Source organism: Nematolebias whitei, chromosome 7 (assembly GCF_014905685.2).
Source record: "Nematolebias whitei isolate Nwh7 chromosome 7, NemWhi1, whole genome shotgun sequence".
NCBI lineage: Eukaryota > Metazoa > Chordata > Actinopteri > Cyprinodontiformes > Rivulidae > Nematolebias > Nematolebias whitei.
This window is the reverse complement of record NC_056504.1, coordinates 12,091,813-12,112,197: the sequence shown is the minus strand read 5'-3', so window position 1 is coordinate 12,112,197 and position 20,385 is coordinate 12,091,813. Positions and strand designations below refer to the sequence as shown.

Sequence of the window (20,385 nt, the reverse complement as noted above, 5' to 3'; positions counted from 1 at the left end):
AGTCTCGTAGGTGTTGCTGTCGCTCAGTAGTGTAGTTATTTTTTCCCTCTTTGAGGAGGAGCTTTCTCTTTGAATTGAGAAAGCTCCTCGGATGAGGAGCGAAACGTCTTCTGTTACAAATAAAATCCAGTTGTTTTTGTATTGAACGCTTTTTGAATTTATATATTGTATTAACATGTACTGTATAAAATACTTTCTAATGATGTTATAACTATCATTATATAAGTTGTTTGTTGTTGTGGTTTCTTGGATTTGTCGTTTATTGTTTTATTTTCTCTTTCCGCAGGTCTAGAGGCATACTTCAATGATGTTGATTTGTGTTCTCTTTATCCTCTCTCCTTTATTCCTATCTCCTTCTTTACATTTTATCTCTTCTCTCACTTTTCTGCTTTGTTATCTTCTTTGTTTTCCGTCCCCGTGTCCATTACATCTGAAACAAACCCAAAGCATATTCTAATAAAATTTAATTTATATATCAAGTGGAGCATTAAGGCCAGCCATAATGCTCTGCTTGTGAAAGTAAATCTGTTGGGCATCACTTTGACACTCAGACAATAATTCTAAGTGTCACAATGTCGGACAGGACAAGGGGAAAAAAATAAAAATTAAATGTGTCCTTAAAATCCACAGATGGCAGCAGCGATAGACACATCATCAAGTCTTCCAGTTGATGAGATATCCAGCTGCATGCGTGCCAACAGGGCAATTCGACTCGCCTAAAGCCTGTCTTCTCTTCGAAGAAATGTTGTAAATTGAGTTGAGGGACCAACTGATCAAAACAAGTCCATAATTATGGTTCGGAGGATATGCAAGAGAGGCTCACAAGCAGTTTCACAGACAGACAGAGTGCAAAGCAGAGAGGGAGGGGAGAAGCATCTGATCTCGGCGAGAGCAAGTGGTGAAGTGAATGTAACTTTTGTGGTTTTCTGCATCCAAGCATTTTACCTTGTGTCCTGCTTCTGACGCCATGATTAATTCAGCATCCTTGATGCTATCGCTACACATGCAAGGGTCAAGTTGTTAGGAGGTGTGACACTGTGTAATTGTAACACTTCAAAAATAACCCCAGAACAATACAAACCAAAAATAAAAAGAATTACTCTCTTTTCAGTTTTTTTATATATGAATATTTGACCATGTGTGTTTCTTGTTTTCAATTCAATTCAATTCAATTTCAAAAATACTTTATTAATTCCAAAGGAAAATTATTTGTTGTTGTAACTCGTTATCCTTGTTTCATTAAGAGATGTTATAGATGCTGATGGCTGTAGGCAGGAAGGATCTCTTGTAAAGGTCTGTCCCACAGTGGATCCTAAGAAACTGGCTGCAGACGCTGTCCGATCCGTCCACCCAGACTCGTCTGGCCTCTCCGTTCCCCCGGGCTGTAGGACCGCCCGAATGTCCGGCAGAACTCCTCCCAGAGCGATGGCCACTCCTCCCAGTAGTCTGCCGAGCTCCTCGTCACTGCGGACAGCCAACTAACTGTATGTACTGAGGGACAATCCTGTCCTTCCACTGTCATGAGCCATGTTTCCTGCTAGTTCCAGGATCTCAGTGGTCAGGCACTCCAGCACAGCTGGCAGGTAGATGAGAATGCGTCCACAGAACTTCCTTTTCAACTCATTTGAGATTTGGGGCTGTAGTTGAGATATTATTTGAGCTTTTGAGATGTTAATCAGCTGCTGTTGGTTGTAGAAAACTGCCTTGTTGCCATGGTTACGCATCATAACAAACGTCCAAAACTAAAAAAGTTTCAGTAAAAATCCTTCCAGCTGCACAGCATCCGATACCAGAGGAAACAATCATCCAAAAATGTGATTTACATCCAGAAAAAGAGGAATTAAAGTTTCCAAAAGCAAAATCTCAGAATGAAAGTAACAGAGCTGCTCCAACATGCAGCCATCTTGAGCGGCGCAATTCTAGAACTTTTTTTTTTGGTTAAAAATGTAAAATGTGTCTGAGTTACAAGACTATAAATCTTGGAGAAGATGATGACTTATTATTACTGATGACGATGAAGTCACCCACTGGATTAAAAAAAGTATATTTGTCATATATATATATATATATATATATATATATATATATATATATATATAGCAGTATATTTGCCAGATGCTGAGTATGTTCACGTACTGTCAAGATGTGGTGCTCGGCTTGGCTGGCGTCCATCCTGGCTCAGGTGGACAGGATGAGCTGACCCTGCAGCCTCCATGTTCACATGAACACTTATTCTACAGCAGGACTATGTTTGTTGTTGTTTATTCAGTTTGGTTAGACAGAGCTGCTAAATACACAAACACAAACAAGTAAAAGGGTGAACGAGTTAAATACAAATCCTTTTTACAGGTTGATATTTTTAACCGTTGTTGGTCCCTAACTGGTCCAGTTGATGAGTCTCTTAGCTGCGTTATATTAGTGGGTCAGGTAGCTTTGTTTATATCATTGTTGTATATAGCTTTGTTTATATCACCCCACACCAGGAACTGTGATTGTTACTGGTTTAACAAAACAGAACTGGAAATCTAAGCCAGCAATTAAATTAATACTCCAACGTTTAATAAACGTTTGATATTAAGAACTCAACAAGTCAAGCTATATGAGTTGACTTTTAGTCTGTTTAATACAAACAACGGGCTCCTACATTTGAAAAAAAACATTAATGCGTAAAAATGTGCACCGACCACTGTCATCATGGTGATGTGTCGCAGCAAACAGAGAGGTCTTATTCTCACCTGCTGAAGTCCTCAAGAGTTTCAACACTTTCACCGGTAGTTTCAGGAGCCCACAGTGCCACTGACAGTTAGCTTGTTTATTGTTGCCATGGTTACCTCCATAACGGCTGCTCACGGACACAACAAGGCCTGGAGGGAAAACATGTCGCCCGCCATCTTTTAAGGTGGTCAAACCTTGATGATGACGTCGTGCGCACGCTCGGCATGTTTTTATTTGATCTTTTCTTCTTCTTTTTTGTTTAATTATGAACAATTTACAAACAAACCAAGGCAAATAATGAAAAGCAACAACTAAATTTCACAGGTTGAGTGTTGTGAATGATTCTCAGTTACCACCACATCAAATTTTAACTCGGTGTCTGTAAAATTGACTGTTATTGCCAAGTTTTGTTTTGGTTTTTTTTTTTTCCCACAGTTGGTAGCTGTGGCGGCCATCTTGAGTGAGATTTACTCCAAAATTTTAACCCATTCAGGTATACATCATGCAACTTTATACAGTGGTTTATGGCATATTTTGCTAACACAGACTAGTCTCCAAATTACTAAATGTTTTTAGGCCTAAGCATATTTTAGTTTTCTATATTTTGTATTTTGTAAATGTCTGAATATTCTTTAACTTCTGTCTAAACAACTATCACATGTTTTCATTTGTAAATATTAAAATCTTATTTAACCAGCATTGCTTTAAAAAAAAAAAATCGTCAGTCAAGTCGGAAACGCCCCTTGTAGGGAGCCGCCATCTTTGCTGCAGGACGGGGTGTGAATCCACTCCTTACCGGCGCATGACCCAGCTGGAATTGACGAACAGCGCGAGAGACTAGTTTTTCTCGTCTACGTCAAAAAAAAGTGTCTGCACCATTACATGCGCCGTCGAGTAAATGGGGTAGACCAAATAGTAATTTCAGACGTCCTGCCTTGGCAGAAATCCGCACTAGATTCAAATTACGTGCACTATTTTCAACACAAATAATACAAGACGCTTCTCCTTCTGATATATGTCAAACACTGACAAACTGGTACGTCGAGTATTAGTCGAGCACTGTTCTAAAGTTAAAATTTATTTACAGTCGGGATATGTTTTTGGCTCGAGCAAGTCAAGCTAACACGCTAAAGTTGACATGTTTACCCTAACCTGTGTTGAACCGCAGTGTGTTTGTTTCAGCTCTGACATGTGCGGACGAACTGCGTGCACTCTTGCTCCGGACGAAGTAAGTCGAGCCTGCTCCTACAGGGACCGGAGCGGACGGCGGAGACAGCCCCGCTGGAGGGACGGGGACGCAGACAAATACCGACCCTCCTACAACAAGAGCCCGCAGTCCACGAGTCCGGTTCTGCTGTCGCACAGGCATTTCGTAAAGGTCGCTTGAGTTGATCAAATGCGCCTGATAGATGTGTTTAACGTGATGATGGTCTTCAGCCAGTTTCTGCTGCAGTCTAAAAACATTTGAGTCTGCACAAGTCCAAAATGGGAACACAGAAAGTTTTCTTTCACTCATGGTTAGTGGTTGAGTGAAGCTATTTATCAAACAATTGTGTTAATGACAACAGAAAATACCAAATGACACTCAATAATTTACATACCCTGGAAGTTTTGGCTTGATTCATATTTTGTTTATATAGCGCCAAGTCACAACAGAAGTCATCTTGGCACTGAACAGAAATATATATAAAAAGTAATTTAACAATATTATCTGAGGAGCAGACTGCTTGGAGTTTATCTTCATTGCAGAGGCTCATCTTGAGCAAGCATAAAGGCGACAGTGGGAAGGAAAAACTCCCTGATGGGGAAGAAACCTCCAGCAGAACCAGGCTCAGGACAAGTGGCCATCTGCTTCAACCTGCTGGGTTTGAGAGGAACAGATACACAATGGCAGGTCAAGAATCACATGTTAAGAAAGAAATAGTTTCAAATGCAAACTATTTGTAACAATTCATTTTAAGAAATGAGGTCAATTTATCCTCTTAGTAGTCTAAGTCTATAGCAGCATAACAATCCAACACTAACTATAGGATTTATCAAAAAGGAAAGTCTTAAGCCCAGTCTTAAAACTGAACAATGCTCACGGACAGAAATTGAAAGTGGGTTCCACAAGAGAGAAGCCTAACATACAGGTGTATGGCTACTACAGGTGACCAATACATGGTCAGGTAGACCAACAAAAGCCACAAATACCAGGAAATTTGTTTGGAATGCAAAGAAAAACCCACAAATAACTTCAGCTGACATACAGGACTCTGAGGAAAAAGTGGTGTGAATGTTCCAGGATGTGCAATAAGGAGGCACTTCAAAAATGGGCTGCATGGTCGAGTTGCCAGAAGAAAACCGTTTCTGCGCCAATTAGGCCTGTCACGATAAACAATAAATCAATTGATCGCACGATAAATGAAAATTATCAACATCATTTTCATTTATCAGCTTTTATCGTTTCTTTGTGTCTCTTTCTACTGAAGACACTGGATGACAAAAGGTGCTCTTCACTGACTCCTCCCTTTCTCTTTAAAATCCATTTTAACTGTCCAAAATTACGTTTTTGGATCATTAAAAGCAGCTAAGCTGAGAAACTAAGCTAACAGGCCGACCTCTGGAAAAAACCTCCATCTTGTCAAAGCTCCAAAATTCACAGTTGAAACCCGTGCCTTCATCTAAAACATTGTTTTTCTCTGCAAAAAGAAGCTGAGAACTTGTTTACTGATTTTTTTCTTTTATTAAAAGCTTTGTGTGAAAAATGCTATGCTAAACAGCTCAAACCACACCGAGCGTCCGCTATTTTGAGAACCGAAAAAAAGGAAGGAGAGACAGCCCATGTCACATCAATGAGCCTCCCTCCCATTTTTCCTAAAGAGATACGCTGCTCGCTCCCTCACTATCCATCCTTCTGTTCAAACGGTCTTATACTGCCATCAGGTGGTCAAAAAAAGTACTACACACAAAAATTAACCAACATTTCTTCTTAAATTTGATAATTACTAATCATTGTCAAATTTCAAACAATATTATCGTTTATCGCAATAATTTCTGAGAAAATAAATCGCCCAGCAAAAGTTGTTATCGTGACAGGCCTAGCGCCAATGTCACAAAGCAGCCTGTTCACAATATGCCAAACAGCTCAAGTGAGACGAGCTTCAAAACTTCTGGAACAAAGTCAGTGGAGTAATGGGACCAAAACAACTTTTTGGCCACAACCAAAATTTTGAGAGGAGTCAACAATGCCCATGATGAACGGTACACCATCCCTACTGTGAAACACAGAGGTGGATCGCTGATGTTTGGTGGGTGTGGGGCTAAACAGACAGGGAACTTGGCCAGAATTGATGGCAAGATGAATGCAGCATGTTATCAGAAAATACTGGAGGATAATCTGCACTCATCGGCTCGGAAGCTGCGCAGGGAACACTCTTGGATATTCCAACATGACAATGATCCAAAACACAATAAGGCCAAGTCAGCATGTCAATGGCTACAGCAGGAAAAGGGGAAGGTTCTGGAATGGCCATCTCAGTCTCCTGACCTCAATATCTTTGAGTCACTTTGGGTAGATCTCAAACGTGCAGTTCATGCAAGACAGCCCAAGAATCTACAGGAACAGGTGACATTTCGCCAAGAACAATGGGCATCTGTACCGTGTGAGAAAATAAAGTGTTTCATCCACAACAATCACAAAAGACTTGGAGCTGTCGTTGATGCTACAGGAGGCAATACACGGTATTAAAATCTGTATGTAAAGTTTTGATCAGGGTCATTCGGGTATTTTCTGTTGTCATTATGATGCAAAAAAGGAAAACACAATTATTGGATAATAAATGGCTTCACCCAACCACTAACCATGAGTGAAAGAAAACCTTTTATCATTCATATTCTCTGAAAAATGATCACAAATTCTACCAGTATATGTAAACTTTTGAGCACAGCCGTGTGTAGCCACCTGAAGAAATGAAATTACAATCATTGGATATACCTCAACATCTGATTAACTTCTGGAGTTAAGATGGCTGCCAACACAATGGCTATAACTTTGCTTTACAGATATTGATGAAAAATATGGTGTGGTAGCAGCTGACCGTAATACCCTACACGTACTTTAAGCACTACCTATGCACTATATTACTGCGTTAAACTTTGCCATTAAGTGTTGGCATCAACCCTGTTTGTCTGTTAGCGACATATTTCATGAACCACTGGACAGAATTTAGCAAAATCCCAGGAAATAATCATTGAATATACATTAAATGTAAGCCTAAAATCTAAACTCAATGAGCTCATCACATCTAGTCAGATCACATAATATTGCTTGACTCACATTAAACAGTTACAAGATGTGACCAGAACAGCTTTAATTCAACAGTCCTTCAAGAGATGCTAGGCCTTTTTTCATTTTATTGACGTGGACAATTCATGCAGCCTGATGGCTTCCTTAGCAACTTTTTTAGTTTTATAGATTTATTTCTGTTTTGTTTCCCCCCAATTGGCCCTTTACATTTACTAACAAATGGAGATTGTGTTGCACTGGATTAAACATGGTGGCGCAGTTGGTAGAGCTGCTGCCTCTCAGTGAGCCGGCTACCCTGGTTCAAATCCTGGTCTGGGGACCCTTCTGGGTGGAGTTTGCATGTTCTCCTTGCATGTGTGGGTTTTCTCAGCAACATTAAAACATAGCTTTAATTGTTTTTAATTGGCCCGTACTTTTGGTTAGTTTTACATCGTGTAAATGTGCTTTGAATGTTTCCTCAGAATGCTCCTGTGGATGAATGTGTTTTGGCCTCCATGCGTTGGGGTCTGATACCTGCGTGGTTCAAGGAGAACGACCCGAGCAAGATGCAGTACAACACTAGTAATTGCCGCAGTGAGAATATACTCCAGAAGAAGTCGTACAAGGTGCACACGTTTGTAGAGACCCATCTGATCTAACAAGGTTGAATCAGATCCTCTGGACGGATTATTCTGTGTTGAAACGTTTCGTCTTTTATCCAAAAGACTTCTCCAGTCTGAGGAGCTGCAACAAACTCAAGGGCCCAACGTACGCCATCAGCCAAACAGTCAACGTGCAGCCACGTGGTTGTAGGACGTTCATTTTCACACACACCTTTCATAGTCCGCGAGACACAGGTGTAGAGCTCCTGGGAAACCCCTCCCACTGAAGTATACGTCACCACACTGGTTTCTTCCTGCCAGAGTCTCCACTCCGTCCCTACATCTGCTGTTTGACCACAAATCTATCATGGAGAGCGCTACACTTTTCAGCAGACAGACTCCTCCGTACACAATGTCTGCACGATCTCCATCCAGGAGCTTTTGGCCATTTGACTAATAGAGTGTGTTTGAAGAGTCTTACAGCTGTAAATCTGAGTGCATTTCCACATTGACGAACACACCTGACCAATCACACAATACTTGGTGCATACGCCTGTGAGAAAACGTTGGGCCGGGGCCTTGTGTTGAAAAGGGACAGGCGAAGCTGCTCTGAGAACAAAATGATGCCATTTTCATCACGCAACCGTGACGATGAGAGCAGATTTTGTCACTTTGGATGGAGTACATCAGGGACCTCCAGTCTTATAAGGAGCACCTTCTCATAGTGGATCCACCAGTTTGCTGGTGACAGACAAAACTAGCTGTTCACATGCAAAAGGAGGACCATCAGCCTAACGATTGATCATTAGTGCCCTGATGGCCACTTCCTAAACTGTGCCCCTCTTACAGTGCTGTCATTTCAAGTATCGCTCAGCCCTCTGAATAGCAAGCGGCCACCAGAGCACTAGCAACCAATTGTTAGGACACTATCAATCAGTCGTGATGGTCAGCTGATGGTCCTCCTTTACATCTGAACAGTTAGTTCTGAATGTAACCAGCAAACTGGTGGATCCACTATGAGAAGGTGCTGAGTTTGTAGCAGTGTTTCAGACTGAAGAAGTCTTTTGGATAAAAGACAAAACGTTTCAACAAAGAATCTGTCCAGAGGACCTGACTCAACCTTGTTACATTCATCTACCTGGATTATTGAGCATCAGGACATCTGTTCTGTGCTCAAGTTTTTCATTAACTGTGCAAGAGCTCAAATATTTTGCATGTTATTTTTTAAGGATCCCCTGCTGAAGGGACAGCGCTGTGTCATCCTGGCTGATGGGTTTTATGAGTGGCAGAGGAGGGAAAAAGAGAAGCAGCCGTTCTTCATCTATTTCCCGCAGGCCAAGGGGCCCAGCCTGGTCAAAAAGGAGGATCAGGAAGAGCCCACGTCTCCAGTTTGCAATAAAGAGAAATCAGGAATGTTCCACCCTCCAGGGGAGACCTCTCCTGGTTTATCAGAGGTTGACTCTTTTATAGCAACATTTTCTTTTATGAAAACAAACTGTGAAAAAAAGTGAACTAATGTTCTTTTAACATAAATTTCATGCACATTTATACATGAAAGTTTGACGTGTCAGTCAAAGAACTGTTAACTGTCAGTATTGAAACTAAGCGTTCCTGATCTTTTTACGTTGGTAAGGATGGAGAAGCACCAGCTGAGTGGACTGGATGGAGGTTGCTGACTATGGCTGGAGTGTTTGACTGCTGGACACCACCTGCTGGTGGAGAGCCTCTGTACTCGTACAGCGTTATCACCGTGGACGCGTCTCCAAATCTTGAAAACATCCACGATCGGTATGAACAGCTGATAAGAAAGCTCGTTTCTCTTCCCTCTCAGTCTGTGCAACCTCAGAAATCGCTTGACGGTTTCAGAATGCCTGCGATCCTGGATGGAGAAGAAGAAGTGAGAAGGTGGCTAGACTTTGGGGAGGTGAAGTCTCTAGATGCCTTGAAGCTGCTGCAGTCGAAAAACATTTTGACTTTTCACCCAGTGTCTTCTCTCGTCAACAACTCTCGCAACAACTCCCCCGAGTGCCTGCAGCCAGTGGATCTCAACAGGACAAAGGTACGGAGGATTTCACAAACTGGGTTTAGAAAATCTAACTTTGAACGGCTGAAACATCTGACACATGAAGTTTGATTTACAGGAGCCCAAACCCTCAGCAAGCAGCAAGATGATGATGAGCTGGCTGTCTAGCAGTGGCTCTTTAAAGAGGAAAGAGTCGTGCATGAAAGAGAGCAAAGAAGAGCCAGAGAGCAAGGCAGAGACGCCCCGCAAGTCTAGAGGAGCCCTGCAGCTGTGGCTTCAGGGCTCCAGCAAGAAACCCAGAACCAAGTGAAGCTAAAGAACTGACTCTGGAAATGCAGCAGATTAAGATATTCAGGACTCGTTTTTTTCTACTTCAACTGTTTTCATATGTGTTGAAAAATTTGTACTTATTTTTGTACTTTTTACATTTATAAGGAATTGCCACTGTTCAAAACAGACAAATAAATACATTAAAAGTTTGCATGTTTAAGTCAAGATTTTTATTATCTTTATTACTCGAAACACAAAGACATTTTGAACCAATGCTGATGTGCATTTATCATATTAATATGTAATAATAATAATGAATGCCAGATACTCCCCCACATTTTCCAACTTTCAGAGTTACAGTATGTTTGCTAAGTTTTAACATAATACAAACAGGCAGTTAAAGATCTGATTGGTTAAAAGAAATACCAAGCACTTCAATGGTTTCTCAGCACACACAGCTGGTAGAGTCAAACATGGGAGATTTACAACACGAGACGTATGCAAATGTACAAATTCTTGCAATAGTTGACAGGAAACAAAAACGAGATAAAAGCAAAGGAGATTTGAAATAATCTCAATGTCTGTCAGGCAGATTGATACACTCTTTGATTTGATTCATTCCCTGATCGGAGGCTGATTGACCTGTAATAGATTACAAGAAGAACCATAGTTCCTGAAGGAACGACTGACATCACGGAGCTGGGTCTCAACCTGAACAATAATCACACCAAATACTGTGGCTCAAAATGAGTTGTCTCCACAAATTTTAGTTCAGTTTGATATTAAAAAAAAAAAGTGAAAAACACGTTTGATGAACTTGTTGCACTGTATCTTTTTTTGGGGGCCAATCAATAAGAACCAGCATATTATTGTAATCTACTTGTGCAAATTCTGTCACACGCACACAAACACCCATACACACACAACTCCCCGATGAAATAACCTTTTCTTCTTACGAGGCTTATGTGAAACCATGGTAACAAGTTGGTTTCAAGAGTGATGGTAATTTAAGCCACAACACAAATGAATATTGGCCGGCAGGGTTTCCTTGTTCATGCAGCAGTGACGGGCTGCCAAAAACAGGAAACAACCACCACAAATAACTCAGAATTTAAAAAATAAATTGTCTAACCTAAATCAAAACCTTCAAATACACATAGATGTAATGTTTCAATTCTCCACATAAAGTATCAAAATAAAATTCAGGACTGAAAGCAGCGATAAATGTGGAACTGAACATGAAATAAACAAATCACCATGAAGGACTGAGGGAGAAACACTGGGAAGTAACAAGCATTAAACAAGTAAATGTCATGTTTTCTTAAGGTATTCTTTGGGCTAGGAGACTCGTATTATATAGAAAATGTGTGTTTTGTTTACATAAAGAAGTGGCTGCAGCACGTGTAGTAATGTACTATGAGTGGGATGCTGCTCTTTTGGTGGGCATCAGGGCATAACAGTTGGCCATGGGACAGGGGGTATATAGACAAGGCAAGACAGGGTGATGGAGATGACCTGCCGATGACCTTCAGAGTCCTCAGCAGCTGCAGGTTTCTGCAGACGGCTTGGCTCGCTCGTTCCTGTCCAGCTTTATTGGCTCAGGGAACTCGTTGTACAACTCCACTTCAGTCTCCTGGGATCAGACAGAAGCCACCGTGAGAAAAATGATATTTAAATAATCTGGAGTCAGAATGCCTGCTGGCTGGTTTTCCTTTACCTGTTTAAGAGCATTGCGTGCAATAGTCTGGAAGGCCTGCTCCACGTTGATCGCCTCCTTAGCGCTGGTTTCAAAATATGGGATGTTGTTCTTGCTCTGACACCAAGCCTGTGATCGTTTGGTTGTCACCTGACAGACAAAACAGCTGATGTCAACAGTAAGAACACGAAGCGCATGATTATGTCTTTTTATTTAACACATTTTTAATAACTACATTACGTAATGTTTTTATGCTATTAGTGCTTAGTGCATTTTTAGTTGATGTTTTTCTTAGTTCATATCTTACGTTATTGTTGTTTTGCTTTTACATTTTATTGTTGGATGTAACTGGGACCCTGTTTACATAATTTTGTTTTTGCAAACGACAAAGAATCTCTTGACTCTGACTCTAAACACATTTTTGCGAGATAAAACAAGAGACAACTGACACCCACAAAGAACTTAAATTAGACAAAGGCATCAACCTGTCTGTTCTCCAAGTCGATCTTGTTGCCCAGCACCACGAAGGGGAAATTCTCTGGATCTCGGGGGCTCGCCTGGATCAAGAACTCGTCCCTCCAGCTGTCTAAGGTCTTGAAGGTGTTGGGTGCGGTGACATCGAAGACCAGAACACAGCAGTCTGCTCCACGGTAGAAAGCGACGCCTAAGGACTGGAACCTCTCTTGACCTGCTGTGTCCCAGATCTGTAACAGAACGTTAAAGGAATCAGCTGCAAGACGGACGCTGTCCATTTGATTCAAGACAATAACTTGACTGCTGACGTGTATTCAGTATTTGTTTTTCTGTATGATTTATATTTGTCTTGATCATTAGAGTTTATTAACACAAAGCTGATGTGGAGCCAGCAGTGACAGACCCTTCTGCTCCCTCTTTTTAAATCCCATCTTAAGTCTGGCCAAAGACAAAGTGCCTGAACCACAAAGACCTTGCTCAAACAAATATTCAAACGACACATGTACCTCTGCAGGACATTTCTATTCAACAGAGAAGGGAACAGCACTTTTAAGGGGAACAAGAGGACCACATAGATCCCGTATAAAAAACATAAATCACAATTTGCCTTGTTTGTGTATTAATGCGAGCTGCACGGTGGCACAGTTGGTAGAGCTGCCGCCTCTCAGCAAGAAGGTCAATGGATCGAATCCTGGCCGAGGGGCCATTGTGGGTGGAGTTTGTATGTTCTCTCCGTGCATGCGTGGGTTTTCTGTGGGTACTCCAGTTTCCTCCCACAGACCAAAAACATGCATGTTAGGCTGATGACTAAATTGTCCCTAGGTGTGAGTGAGACAGTGAATGGTTGTTTGTCTCTAAAGTGTCTCTGTGATGGACTGGAGACCTGTCCAGCATGTCCCCCACCTCTCGCACAGAGATTACTGGATATGGGCACCTGTGACCCAAAAAGGAAGAAGTGGGTAAAAGATAATGGATGGATGTATTGATGCCAAACAAAACTGGTCTCTTGAGTTATAGTCATCAAAGTACGGTAGTCTAAACCTGCCTATTTTAATGTGAAAAGAGACCATGTAGATAAAATCATAAATGTGGGCCAGCTGCCAGGTGGGTATGAAATTAATGTTTTGTGAGCCATACACGTATAATTAGGTTGTCATTTTTTTAATGTCCAAACAAAATACAGTTGCATGTCTCAGTCACTTTGTCGTACATACTCAAAGTTGACAAAAAGACAGACTGCAATGGAAAATTATGTATTTTCTCACAATTTTGAGTCAAGTTTGACTTGTCAACTTGTCTCCAACAGTTGCAGCCCAGTGAGGTGCTATCCAAACATGACACGTAAAAACTTTTCATTTACCTCCATCTTCCCAGAACAAATAATGATTTTTACACAAGCAAAACCAAGTAAACGATCATTATTTGATCATCATTTATCATCTGCCTGTTTTTTAAGACTTGGGCATGTTTCCTGTTAATGTTCCCGTGCAGGTGTCAAAATGCAACTCCAGTGTTCTTCAGACAAAACAGAGCTGCTCAGTTCAAAACAGTTCAAAGCTTCAAGGCACAACCGAGACGAGTTTGAGAGGCCCGTGACAATTCTGTCACTATTTGAGGGAAAATTTGTTTTATAAATTTTTATACACAGTACATTTGTTGCACAAAGTTCAAGCTACAAGCTGCAGTAACTAAAGCGAGGAGATGAACAACCCCTGTGAACATTGAGAGAACTTCTGCACCAACTGGTTGCCAGCTGTCTCATCCCAGTGAAATACTCCCTTAAGTGTTTTCTTTCTATTGTCTTATCCGCCTTATTTACACCAGTTCACCATGGTGACCAGTCAATCACAAAGATCTTAAATACAAACCAACGCAGAAACAAAATGGTGTGAAGGTTCAGATGGTGAACCACAAGGATTTTAACATGTTTATACTGAAATGTCACTCCAGTCATGTTTGGTGTAAACAATCTGACAAAGATAGCTGTGAGCTTTTAACTTTTTTTTGTTGCTGCATTTCTTTTACATTGCAACATGATATTTAGTTCTGCTTTGTCTTTTATTCTGCATCAAGTCTGAGCCCAGTAGACTACTGATTTTATTGATTGCATGGTTTTATTTTTGTATAACAAGTCTCTCTTGCAAATGAGACAACTGTGTCTCAACCTGACTACCCTTTATACAAAATGAAATATAGTAAATTAAACATTGATTTTTATTATTTTAACAAAAATTAGATGTCATATTTGAAGATTAGCTACCATTTTTTTTTGTTTGACATGTTTCCATTAGACCACTGTTTACAGTTCAAATTGGATGAACGAGATAGTACAATATTATACTTGTTTTTTAAAATGAAAATACAACAAATGTTCACAGATGTTCTGGGTTTAATGTAGGCCTGTCACAATACACACTTTATCAATTAATCGCATGATAAATGAAAATTATCAACCTCATTTTCATTTATCAGCTTTATCGTTTCGTCATGTCTCTCTCTTTCTACTGAAGACACTGGATGACAAAAGGATCAACTTCGGTGCTCTTCACTGACCCCTCCCTTTCTCTTTACAATCTGTTAACCGTCCAAAATTGCATTTTTGGATCATTAAAAGCAGCTAAGCTGAGAAGCTAAACTACGAGCTAAGCTAACAGGTCGACCTCGGGGAAAAAACTCTGTCTTGTTGAAGCTCCAAAATTCACTGTTGAAACCCGTGCCTTTGTCTAAAAAGTTGTTTTTCTTTGCAAAAAGAAGCTGAGAACTTGTTTTCTGATTTTTTTATTAAAAGCTTTTTGCGAAAAATGCTATGCTAAAGAGCTCTAATCACACCGAGCATCCGCCATTTTGAAAACCGAAAAACAGGAAGGAGAGACAGCCCATGTCAGGTCAAGGGGTCTCCCTCCCATTTTTCTTAAAGAGACACGCTGTTCACACCCTCACTATCCATCCCTTGGTTCAAACAGTCTTGTACTGCCATCCAGTGGTCAAAAAAAGGTACTACACACAAAAATTAACCCAACATTTCTTCTTAAATTTAACAACAATTACTAATTATTGTCAAATTTCAAACGATATTATCGTTTATCGCAATAATTCCTGAGACAATTAATCGCCCAGCAAAATTTGTTATCATGACAGGCCTAGTTTAATGTTCATGAGACAACTGCATTTCAGGAAAAAAAAGGATCACCTGCATTGTGACGAGCCTGTCATCTACCATAACTTCTTTCGTCAGGAAATCAGCTCCAATTGTTGCTTTGTACTGGTTGCTGAACTTCTTATTCACATACTGGTTCATTAATGAGGTCTTTCCAACGCTACAAAAACAAATATCCCAGGACAATTATGAGCACAGGTTGGAGAAAAACAATAATGACAATAAAAATAGAGTCGCCACTCAGGCCTTTTGTCTTTACGGCACTTACCCAGAGTCTCCAAGGATGATGACTTTGAGAAGTACTTTCTTCCTTGATGTCATTGTCCTGCAGCTGAGAGAACAAAAAGCTAAACTGGATGCAAAATTAAATCAGCAGATCACAACTAACTGGGTGCTGCCTTGTCATATTGGTCAACATCAGCTGCAACCTGTTTCATAGATGTGTCAAAAACGGTTGCTTTATATAACTCAAAATACACTCTAAAGAAAAAGACTTGTTTGAGAAATGTGCAAGGCCTTTTTCCACTGACAGTAATAATCAACAAGCTGCACTGCATTCTATTATGAGTTGACAGACAATGATGTCTGGGCACAGCCAGGGCGACTGGAACTGCAACAGCATACAGGAAAGAACTGAGTAGATGCCATTTCTTAATGAGGCCTTAAATTTTCAATGATTGCAGTTAGATGTTGCAAAAATCTTTCAGACTGATTACCATTAGGGCTTAATCCAAATCAAGATGGCCGCCACTTCTAATCAAACACAAAAATGACTAACTCAGTCAATTTTGTCAGAAATTTGGTGTGGTAGTAGCTGAGAGTCCTCCTCAAACTCTACTTGAAGCACTAATAATCTAACAACTCCTTGCAATATTGCATGAGATTGTACATGTCGTCATTTACAGGGTTTGACCAAGTACCGGTGTCCCACATCTTTAATCTGTCCATAAGCCAAAACTCCATTCCAGACGCTTGGAAAACAGCCTTTATTCTACCTATGCTGAAGAGAGGTGACCCCACCTCACTGAACAACTATCGACCAGTCTATAAACTCTGCATTTTAGCCAAGGTTCTAGAAAAACTGATAAACTCTCAAATCAAAAAGCATTTGGACTCACTTAACATCTTACCTTCCCTAACATCTTGCGTGAAAAATCACATCATGTTGCTGTGTTCATGCATGCTCATCTGCTCACACAGACTCATGTTCGTGCTGCTGATCGGCGTAATGTTTCTATGCTATTAGTGCTTAGCGTATTTTTAGTTAACGTTTTTCTTAGTTCATATCTTAGATCTTATTACTGTTTTTCATTTACATTTTATTGTTGGATGTAACTGGGACCCTGTGTACACAATTTAGTTCCACCACATATACGAATGACTAATAAAGAAACTCGGACTCTCTGATGATACAGTTGTTTATTGTCGAGCTAAAACAGTTGCTCAGATTTTCCAGCTTTTGCAATCTGCTTTTGACATCATCCAGTCTGATTTGTTTCGTCTCAAATTTGTCCTAAACACTGACAAAACCAAAGGGATGTTATTTTCAAACAGGAAGTCAGTCCCAGCAGTTTTTCCTTCAATTTTATCCTCAAACGGTGTCCCTATTGAGTTTGTCAATTCCTATAAATATTTGGATATCTTAGTCGATTCACATCTCTCTTTTAAGTGCCACGGCCTTACACAGGTCTCTATTGTAAATGAGTCCCTGAGGCTCAATGGGATTAATCTGTATAAATAAAGGTTTAATGATAAAAAAAAAAGGTTGAATGATTAAAAAAAAAAGAACTGCTACAACGCCCTCCCTTCTAATCATCAAATGATCTGAGTTTAAAACTCTGGACGGAGAGGCAGCGGGTGATATGCATTCCTTCAAGGAATGCCACCCTTTATTTGTAGATTTAGAAATAAAAGCACAAACAGCCAGACTGTTCACCTTAGCAAATTGGGTTGATCCACTTTGAAATGGAAGCTGCCTTTATTCCTCCTCCAATTGTAATACACTCTATAGCTTTTAAATCTCAGAGTTGTAACAAACACAATTGTTCCAGCTCAAAAAGGCATCACAAAGCACTTTTGACTTAGCGTGTTACGCAATAATAAACTCCTCATAAAGCTGTAATGGACAAAGTTCACACTCTGTTACGGCTGGGGATAAAATTATTATTCCTATCAGGTAAGGAGACAGCAAAAACTGAAAGGAGCTACAGAGTTAAAATTGTGGTCATAACTTGTGAAGTCTCTTCAAGAAGTCACGGCCTGAAGCCAAACTAACACAGAGCTATCTGTCTGCGGCTCATAATCTGGACCCCATGACACCGTGTCAGGGACTGATCACATGGCTTTAAACAGACGAACGGAACCATGACTTGGCAGGCATGATTAGCACACCAAGTGCCTGAAAGGGAAAACAAAGAGCTACCGATGCGACCTGCCAGATTGCAACTTAATGTTTCTGCTGATGAACAGTATCAGAGATTTTTAACAAAGGTTAGCAACAGAGAGTAAACTGTTGTTGTTGACCCTGGCTACATATATAAAAATACATCTTGAAAATAGCATTCACATTATAAACTAGTTTGAATTACAAAACAAATTATGTAATGAATTTTACTTTTAAGATGCGTTTCGTAAGCTAAGCAATGTTGTGAAATTATATAACGACAGCATATGGTTAGCATATGTAGAAGTAAAACGCAGCTTTAGTCATCATAAACCAACCTCTGTGATGTGTCTTCGAATAATAATAATAAAAAAAATAAAAATAAAACGTGTTTTTTCCTTTACCTCTTTACTTCTTATAGTGCCGAGCAAAAGGCGCAGGATGGCTGACAGGCTAACACAGCTCCAACAAATGTCTGCCCGGAACAAAAGTACACGCTCAAAATGTCCACAGCTGGTTAGCTGCCTGATAGCTAGCCTCTCTGCTAAGGCCGTCTGTCGAAAACAACACACCTGACGTAAAATTATTTACTAGAACAATCAGTTTCTCCTTAGCACTCACTTTTCCTGTCAAGCTAACTGCTAGCAGCTGACTGAACTAGCTCTGTCCACTTCCTCCAAAACAAGCTGTGTTCGCTAGGGCCTGACGTCACGCGCAGGCCACGCCTTGTTGTGCGGGACCGTATGTCGCATAGCAACACCCGTTCATACCGACCGAATCATGGGCTGTGTTGCCAATTCATAATCCGAAAACAAACAAACAAACAAGCAAACAAAAAAGTCCGAAAACAGAAGTACAGTACTACTGAACAGCATTTTAATTATGAATATATTTTATACAACCCTCAGAGGCTTTACAAACACGACCATCAACTGTTGAAATGTTTATATCTGATTGTGCAACACCTTTTTATGTCCCTTTTTGCTTGTCAAAAGAGAATCAAAGCACTCTATCTCCATTTTATTCTTCTTTTTCAGAGGTTGTCTTTTTAGCCTTTTGTTTTTTCTCCACGGTCTGTGTGTGTAAATTTTATGGAAGTTATATTATGCAAATTGTTACCTCAAAATGTTTTTTTAATCCCCTAAATAAATTTGATTATTTTTCATTTTTCTACAAAGATGTCAGGTTTTCTGTCTTGCCTTTTGGCAAGAATTTAATTTATTTGTATTTAAAGTGTGACGAGATATTGACTAAATCACATTTAATTGACTTGATAAAACTAATTTATGCTTTACACTCATTTTAATAAATTGTAGCTTTTGTTTTTCTAAACAGCAAAACAAATATCTAACATCTGTATTTCAAGGTAATTGTTTTCTAGTCCATGAACACACATGACAGCTTATTTCATTTTGTTTACCTTCATGGTTGCTTTCAGTCAGGCTAAGGGCATTCATTTCTTCAGGCTTTATCTTCCAATAGTTTTTCAAATGTTTATTTAAAATGTATTTAAGTTTTAGCTTACCTATAAAATATACCGTATACATTTCAATTTACTTGAGAATAACCGTCCTATACAGAGCAAGTCAAACTTAAGTTCAAGGTTCAAGTTTCTTTATTTCATTCACATCGCATGTGGTACATGTGGTGGAACGAAATTTAATACACAGGGTCACAGTTATATCCAACAATAAAATGTAAAAGAAAAACAGTAATAAGATCTAAGATATGAACTAAGAAAAACATTAACTAAAAATATGCTAAGCACTAATAGCATTAATAAACAATGCGCCGAACAGCAGCACGAACATGAGTCTGTGTGAGCAGATGAGTACATAATGATGAGTAGTTGTGATCTTTACCCCAGATGAGTAATTGTGTACTCAAGGTCCCAGTTACTCCCAAAAATATCAAAAATACAAAGTATAAAAAGGAACAATATACAAGGATCTAAGATATACGTTAAGCACAAATGTAAAATAACACGGTATATTAAACAGCAGCCCGAATATGAGTCTGTAGTGCGCAGATTTTTATTCATTCAACCTTTATTTAAACAGGTTAATCCCACTGAGCCTCAGGGGCTCATTTACAAGAGAGACCTGAATTTTAACAATGAGTGCTGACAACAATGAACAATCATAAAGGATGCATACAAATAAAATAAAAAAAAATAACATGTGAAAATAAAATGGTAATTAAAAGGATAATTAAAGGGAAAAGTATAGCGAAAAAAACAGCTAGTTTGTTAGGTGGTGTAGAATAATAAAAACAGGAACATGTCTGCGTTGGTTTTCCCCAGGAACTTAACAGATTAAAGCCGCTTAGAGAGGTCCAGGTCGAGAGCTTAAGATCTTTTTCAAGATATTCCAGGAAACAGGAGCGGAGTAGGAGAAGGCCCTTTTGCCTAGTTCAGTCCTCACTGAGGGGACACTGCATGTAATAATGTCCTGAGAGCGCATGCTGTATACAGCATGAGTGCAGCTATAAACCAGCTAATTTAAAACATATTGATCTCAAATTTTGTATCCCCAACACAAACCGAATGCTAATATAAAATTTAAAATGACCACCAACACTATGTAGCTATAACTCAGCCATTTATAAACATGCTAGTCTGAAATTTAGCAATAGTAGCAGAAAAAAATCCCCAAAACACAATAAATGCAAATCAAGACTTTATGGCCAACAAGTGACTGGCCCCACTTTATTTTTGTACTCTTATTTTTAAAAAAAATTCTTAAGGGGAGTGGTGGAGCAGAGGTTAGGGGAGGTGGGCCTTTGATCGGAAGGTTGCC

At 39.8% G+C, this 20,385-nt stretch overlaps 3 protein-coding genes across 4 annotated transcripts in view; 1 reads left to right on the top strand and 2 right to left on the bottom strand.

The window, feature by feature from the left end:
* The window catches only part of ttll3 (tubulin tyrosine ligase-like family, member 3), a 17,302-nt gene extending 13,783 nt beyond the window's left edge, over positions 1–3,519 (bottom strand). The window contains exons 1-2 of the mRNA XM_037679118.1: positions 3,512–3,519; positions 2,137–2,234 (exon numbers count right to left, since the gene is read on the bottom strand). Of these exons, the coding sequence (XP_037535046.1) occupies positions 2,137–2,234; positions 3,512–3,519 (106 nt within the window). The remainder of the gene's footprint in view (positions 1–2,136; positions 2,235–3,511) is intronic.
* Positions 3,520–3,622: 103 nt separating this feature from the next.
* Positions 3,623–9,984, top strand: hmces (5-hydroxymethylcytosine binding, ES cell specific). Its single transcript, XM_037679253.1, has 7 exons — positions 3,623–3,751; positions 3,898–4,093; positions 7,465–7,608; positions 8,814–9,038; positions 9,218–9,372; positions 9,451–9,643; positions 9,726–9,984. Exons 2-7 carry the CDS (start codon positions 3,905–3,907, stop codon positions 9,915–9,917), a joined length of 1,098 nt encoding a protein of 365 aa, XP_037535181.1. The 5' UTR covers positions 3,623–3,751; positions 3,898–3,904; the 3' UTR covers positions 9,918–9,984.
* A 100-nt stretch (positions 9,985–10,084) lies between these two features.
* rab7a (RAB7a, member RAS oncogene family) lies at positions 10,085–18,271 on the bottom strand. 2 transcript variants are annotated; one of them, XM_037678631.1, is made up of 6 exons: positions 17,992–18,271; positions 15,473–15,535; positions 15,238–15,364; positions 12,059–12,277; positions 11,595–11,723; positions 10,085–11,510 (listed from the first exon to the last, which is right to left on the bottom strand). In XM_037678631.1, the coding sequence occupies exons 2-6, from the start codon at positions 15,523–15,525 to the stop codon at positions 11,415–11,417; spliced, it is 624 nt and encodes a 207-aa protein (XP_037534559.1). In that variant the 5' UTR covers positions 15,526–15,535; positions 17,992–18,271; the 3' UTR covers positions 10,085–11,414. The 2 variants fall into 2 exon arrangements, with proteins under 2 accessions (XP_037534559.1, XP_037534560.1); XM_037678632.1 differs by having other exon boundaries at positions 18,000–18,271.
* Between the last annotated feature and the right edge of the window lie 2,114 nt (positions 18,272–20,385).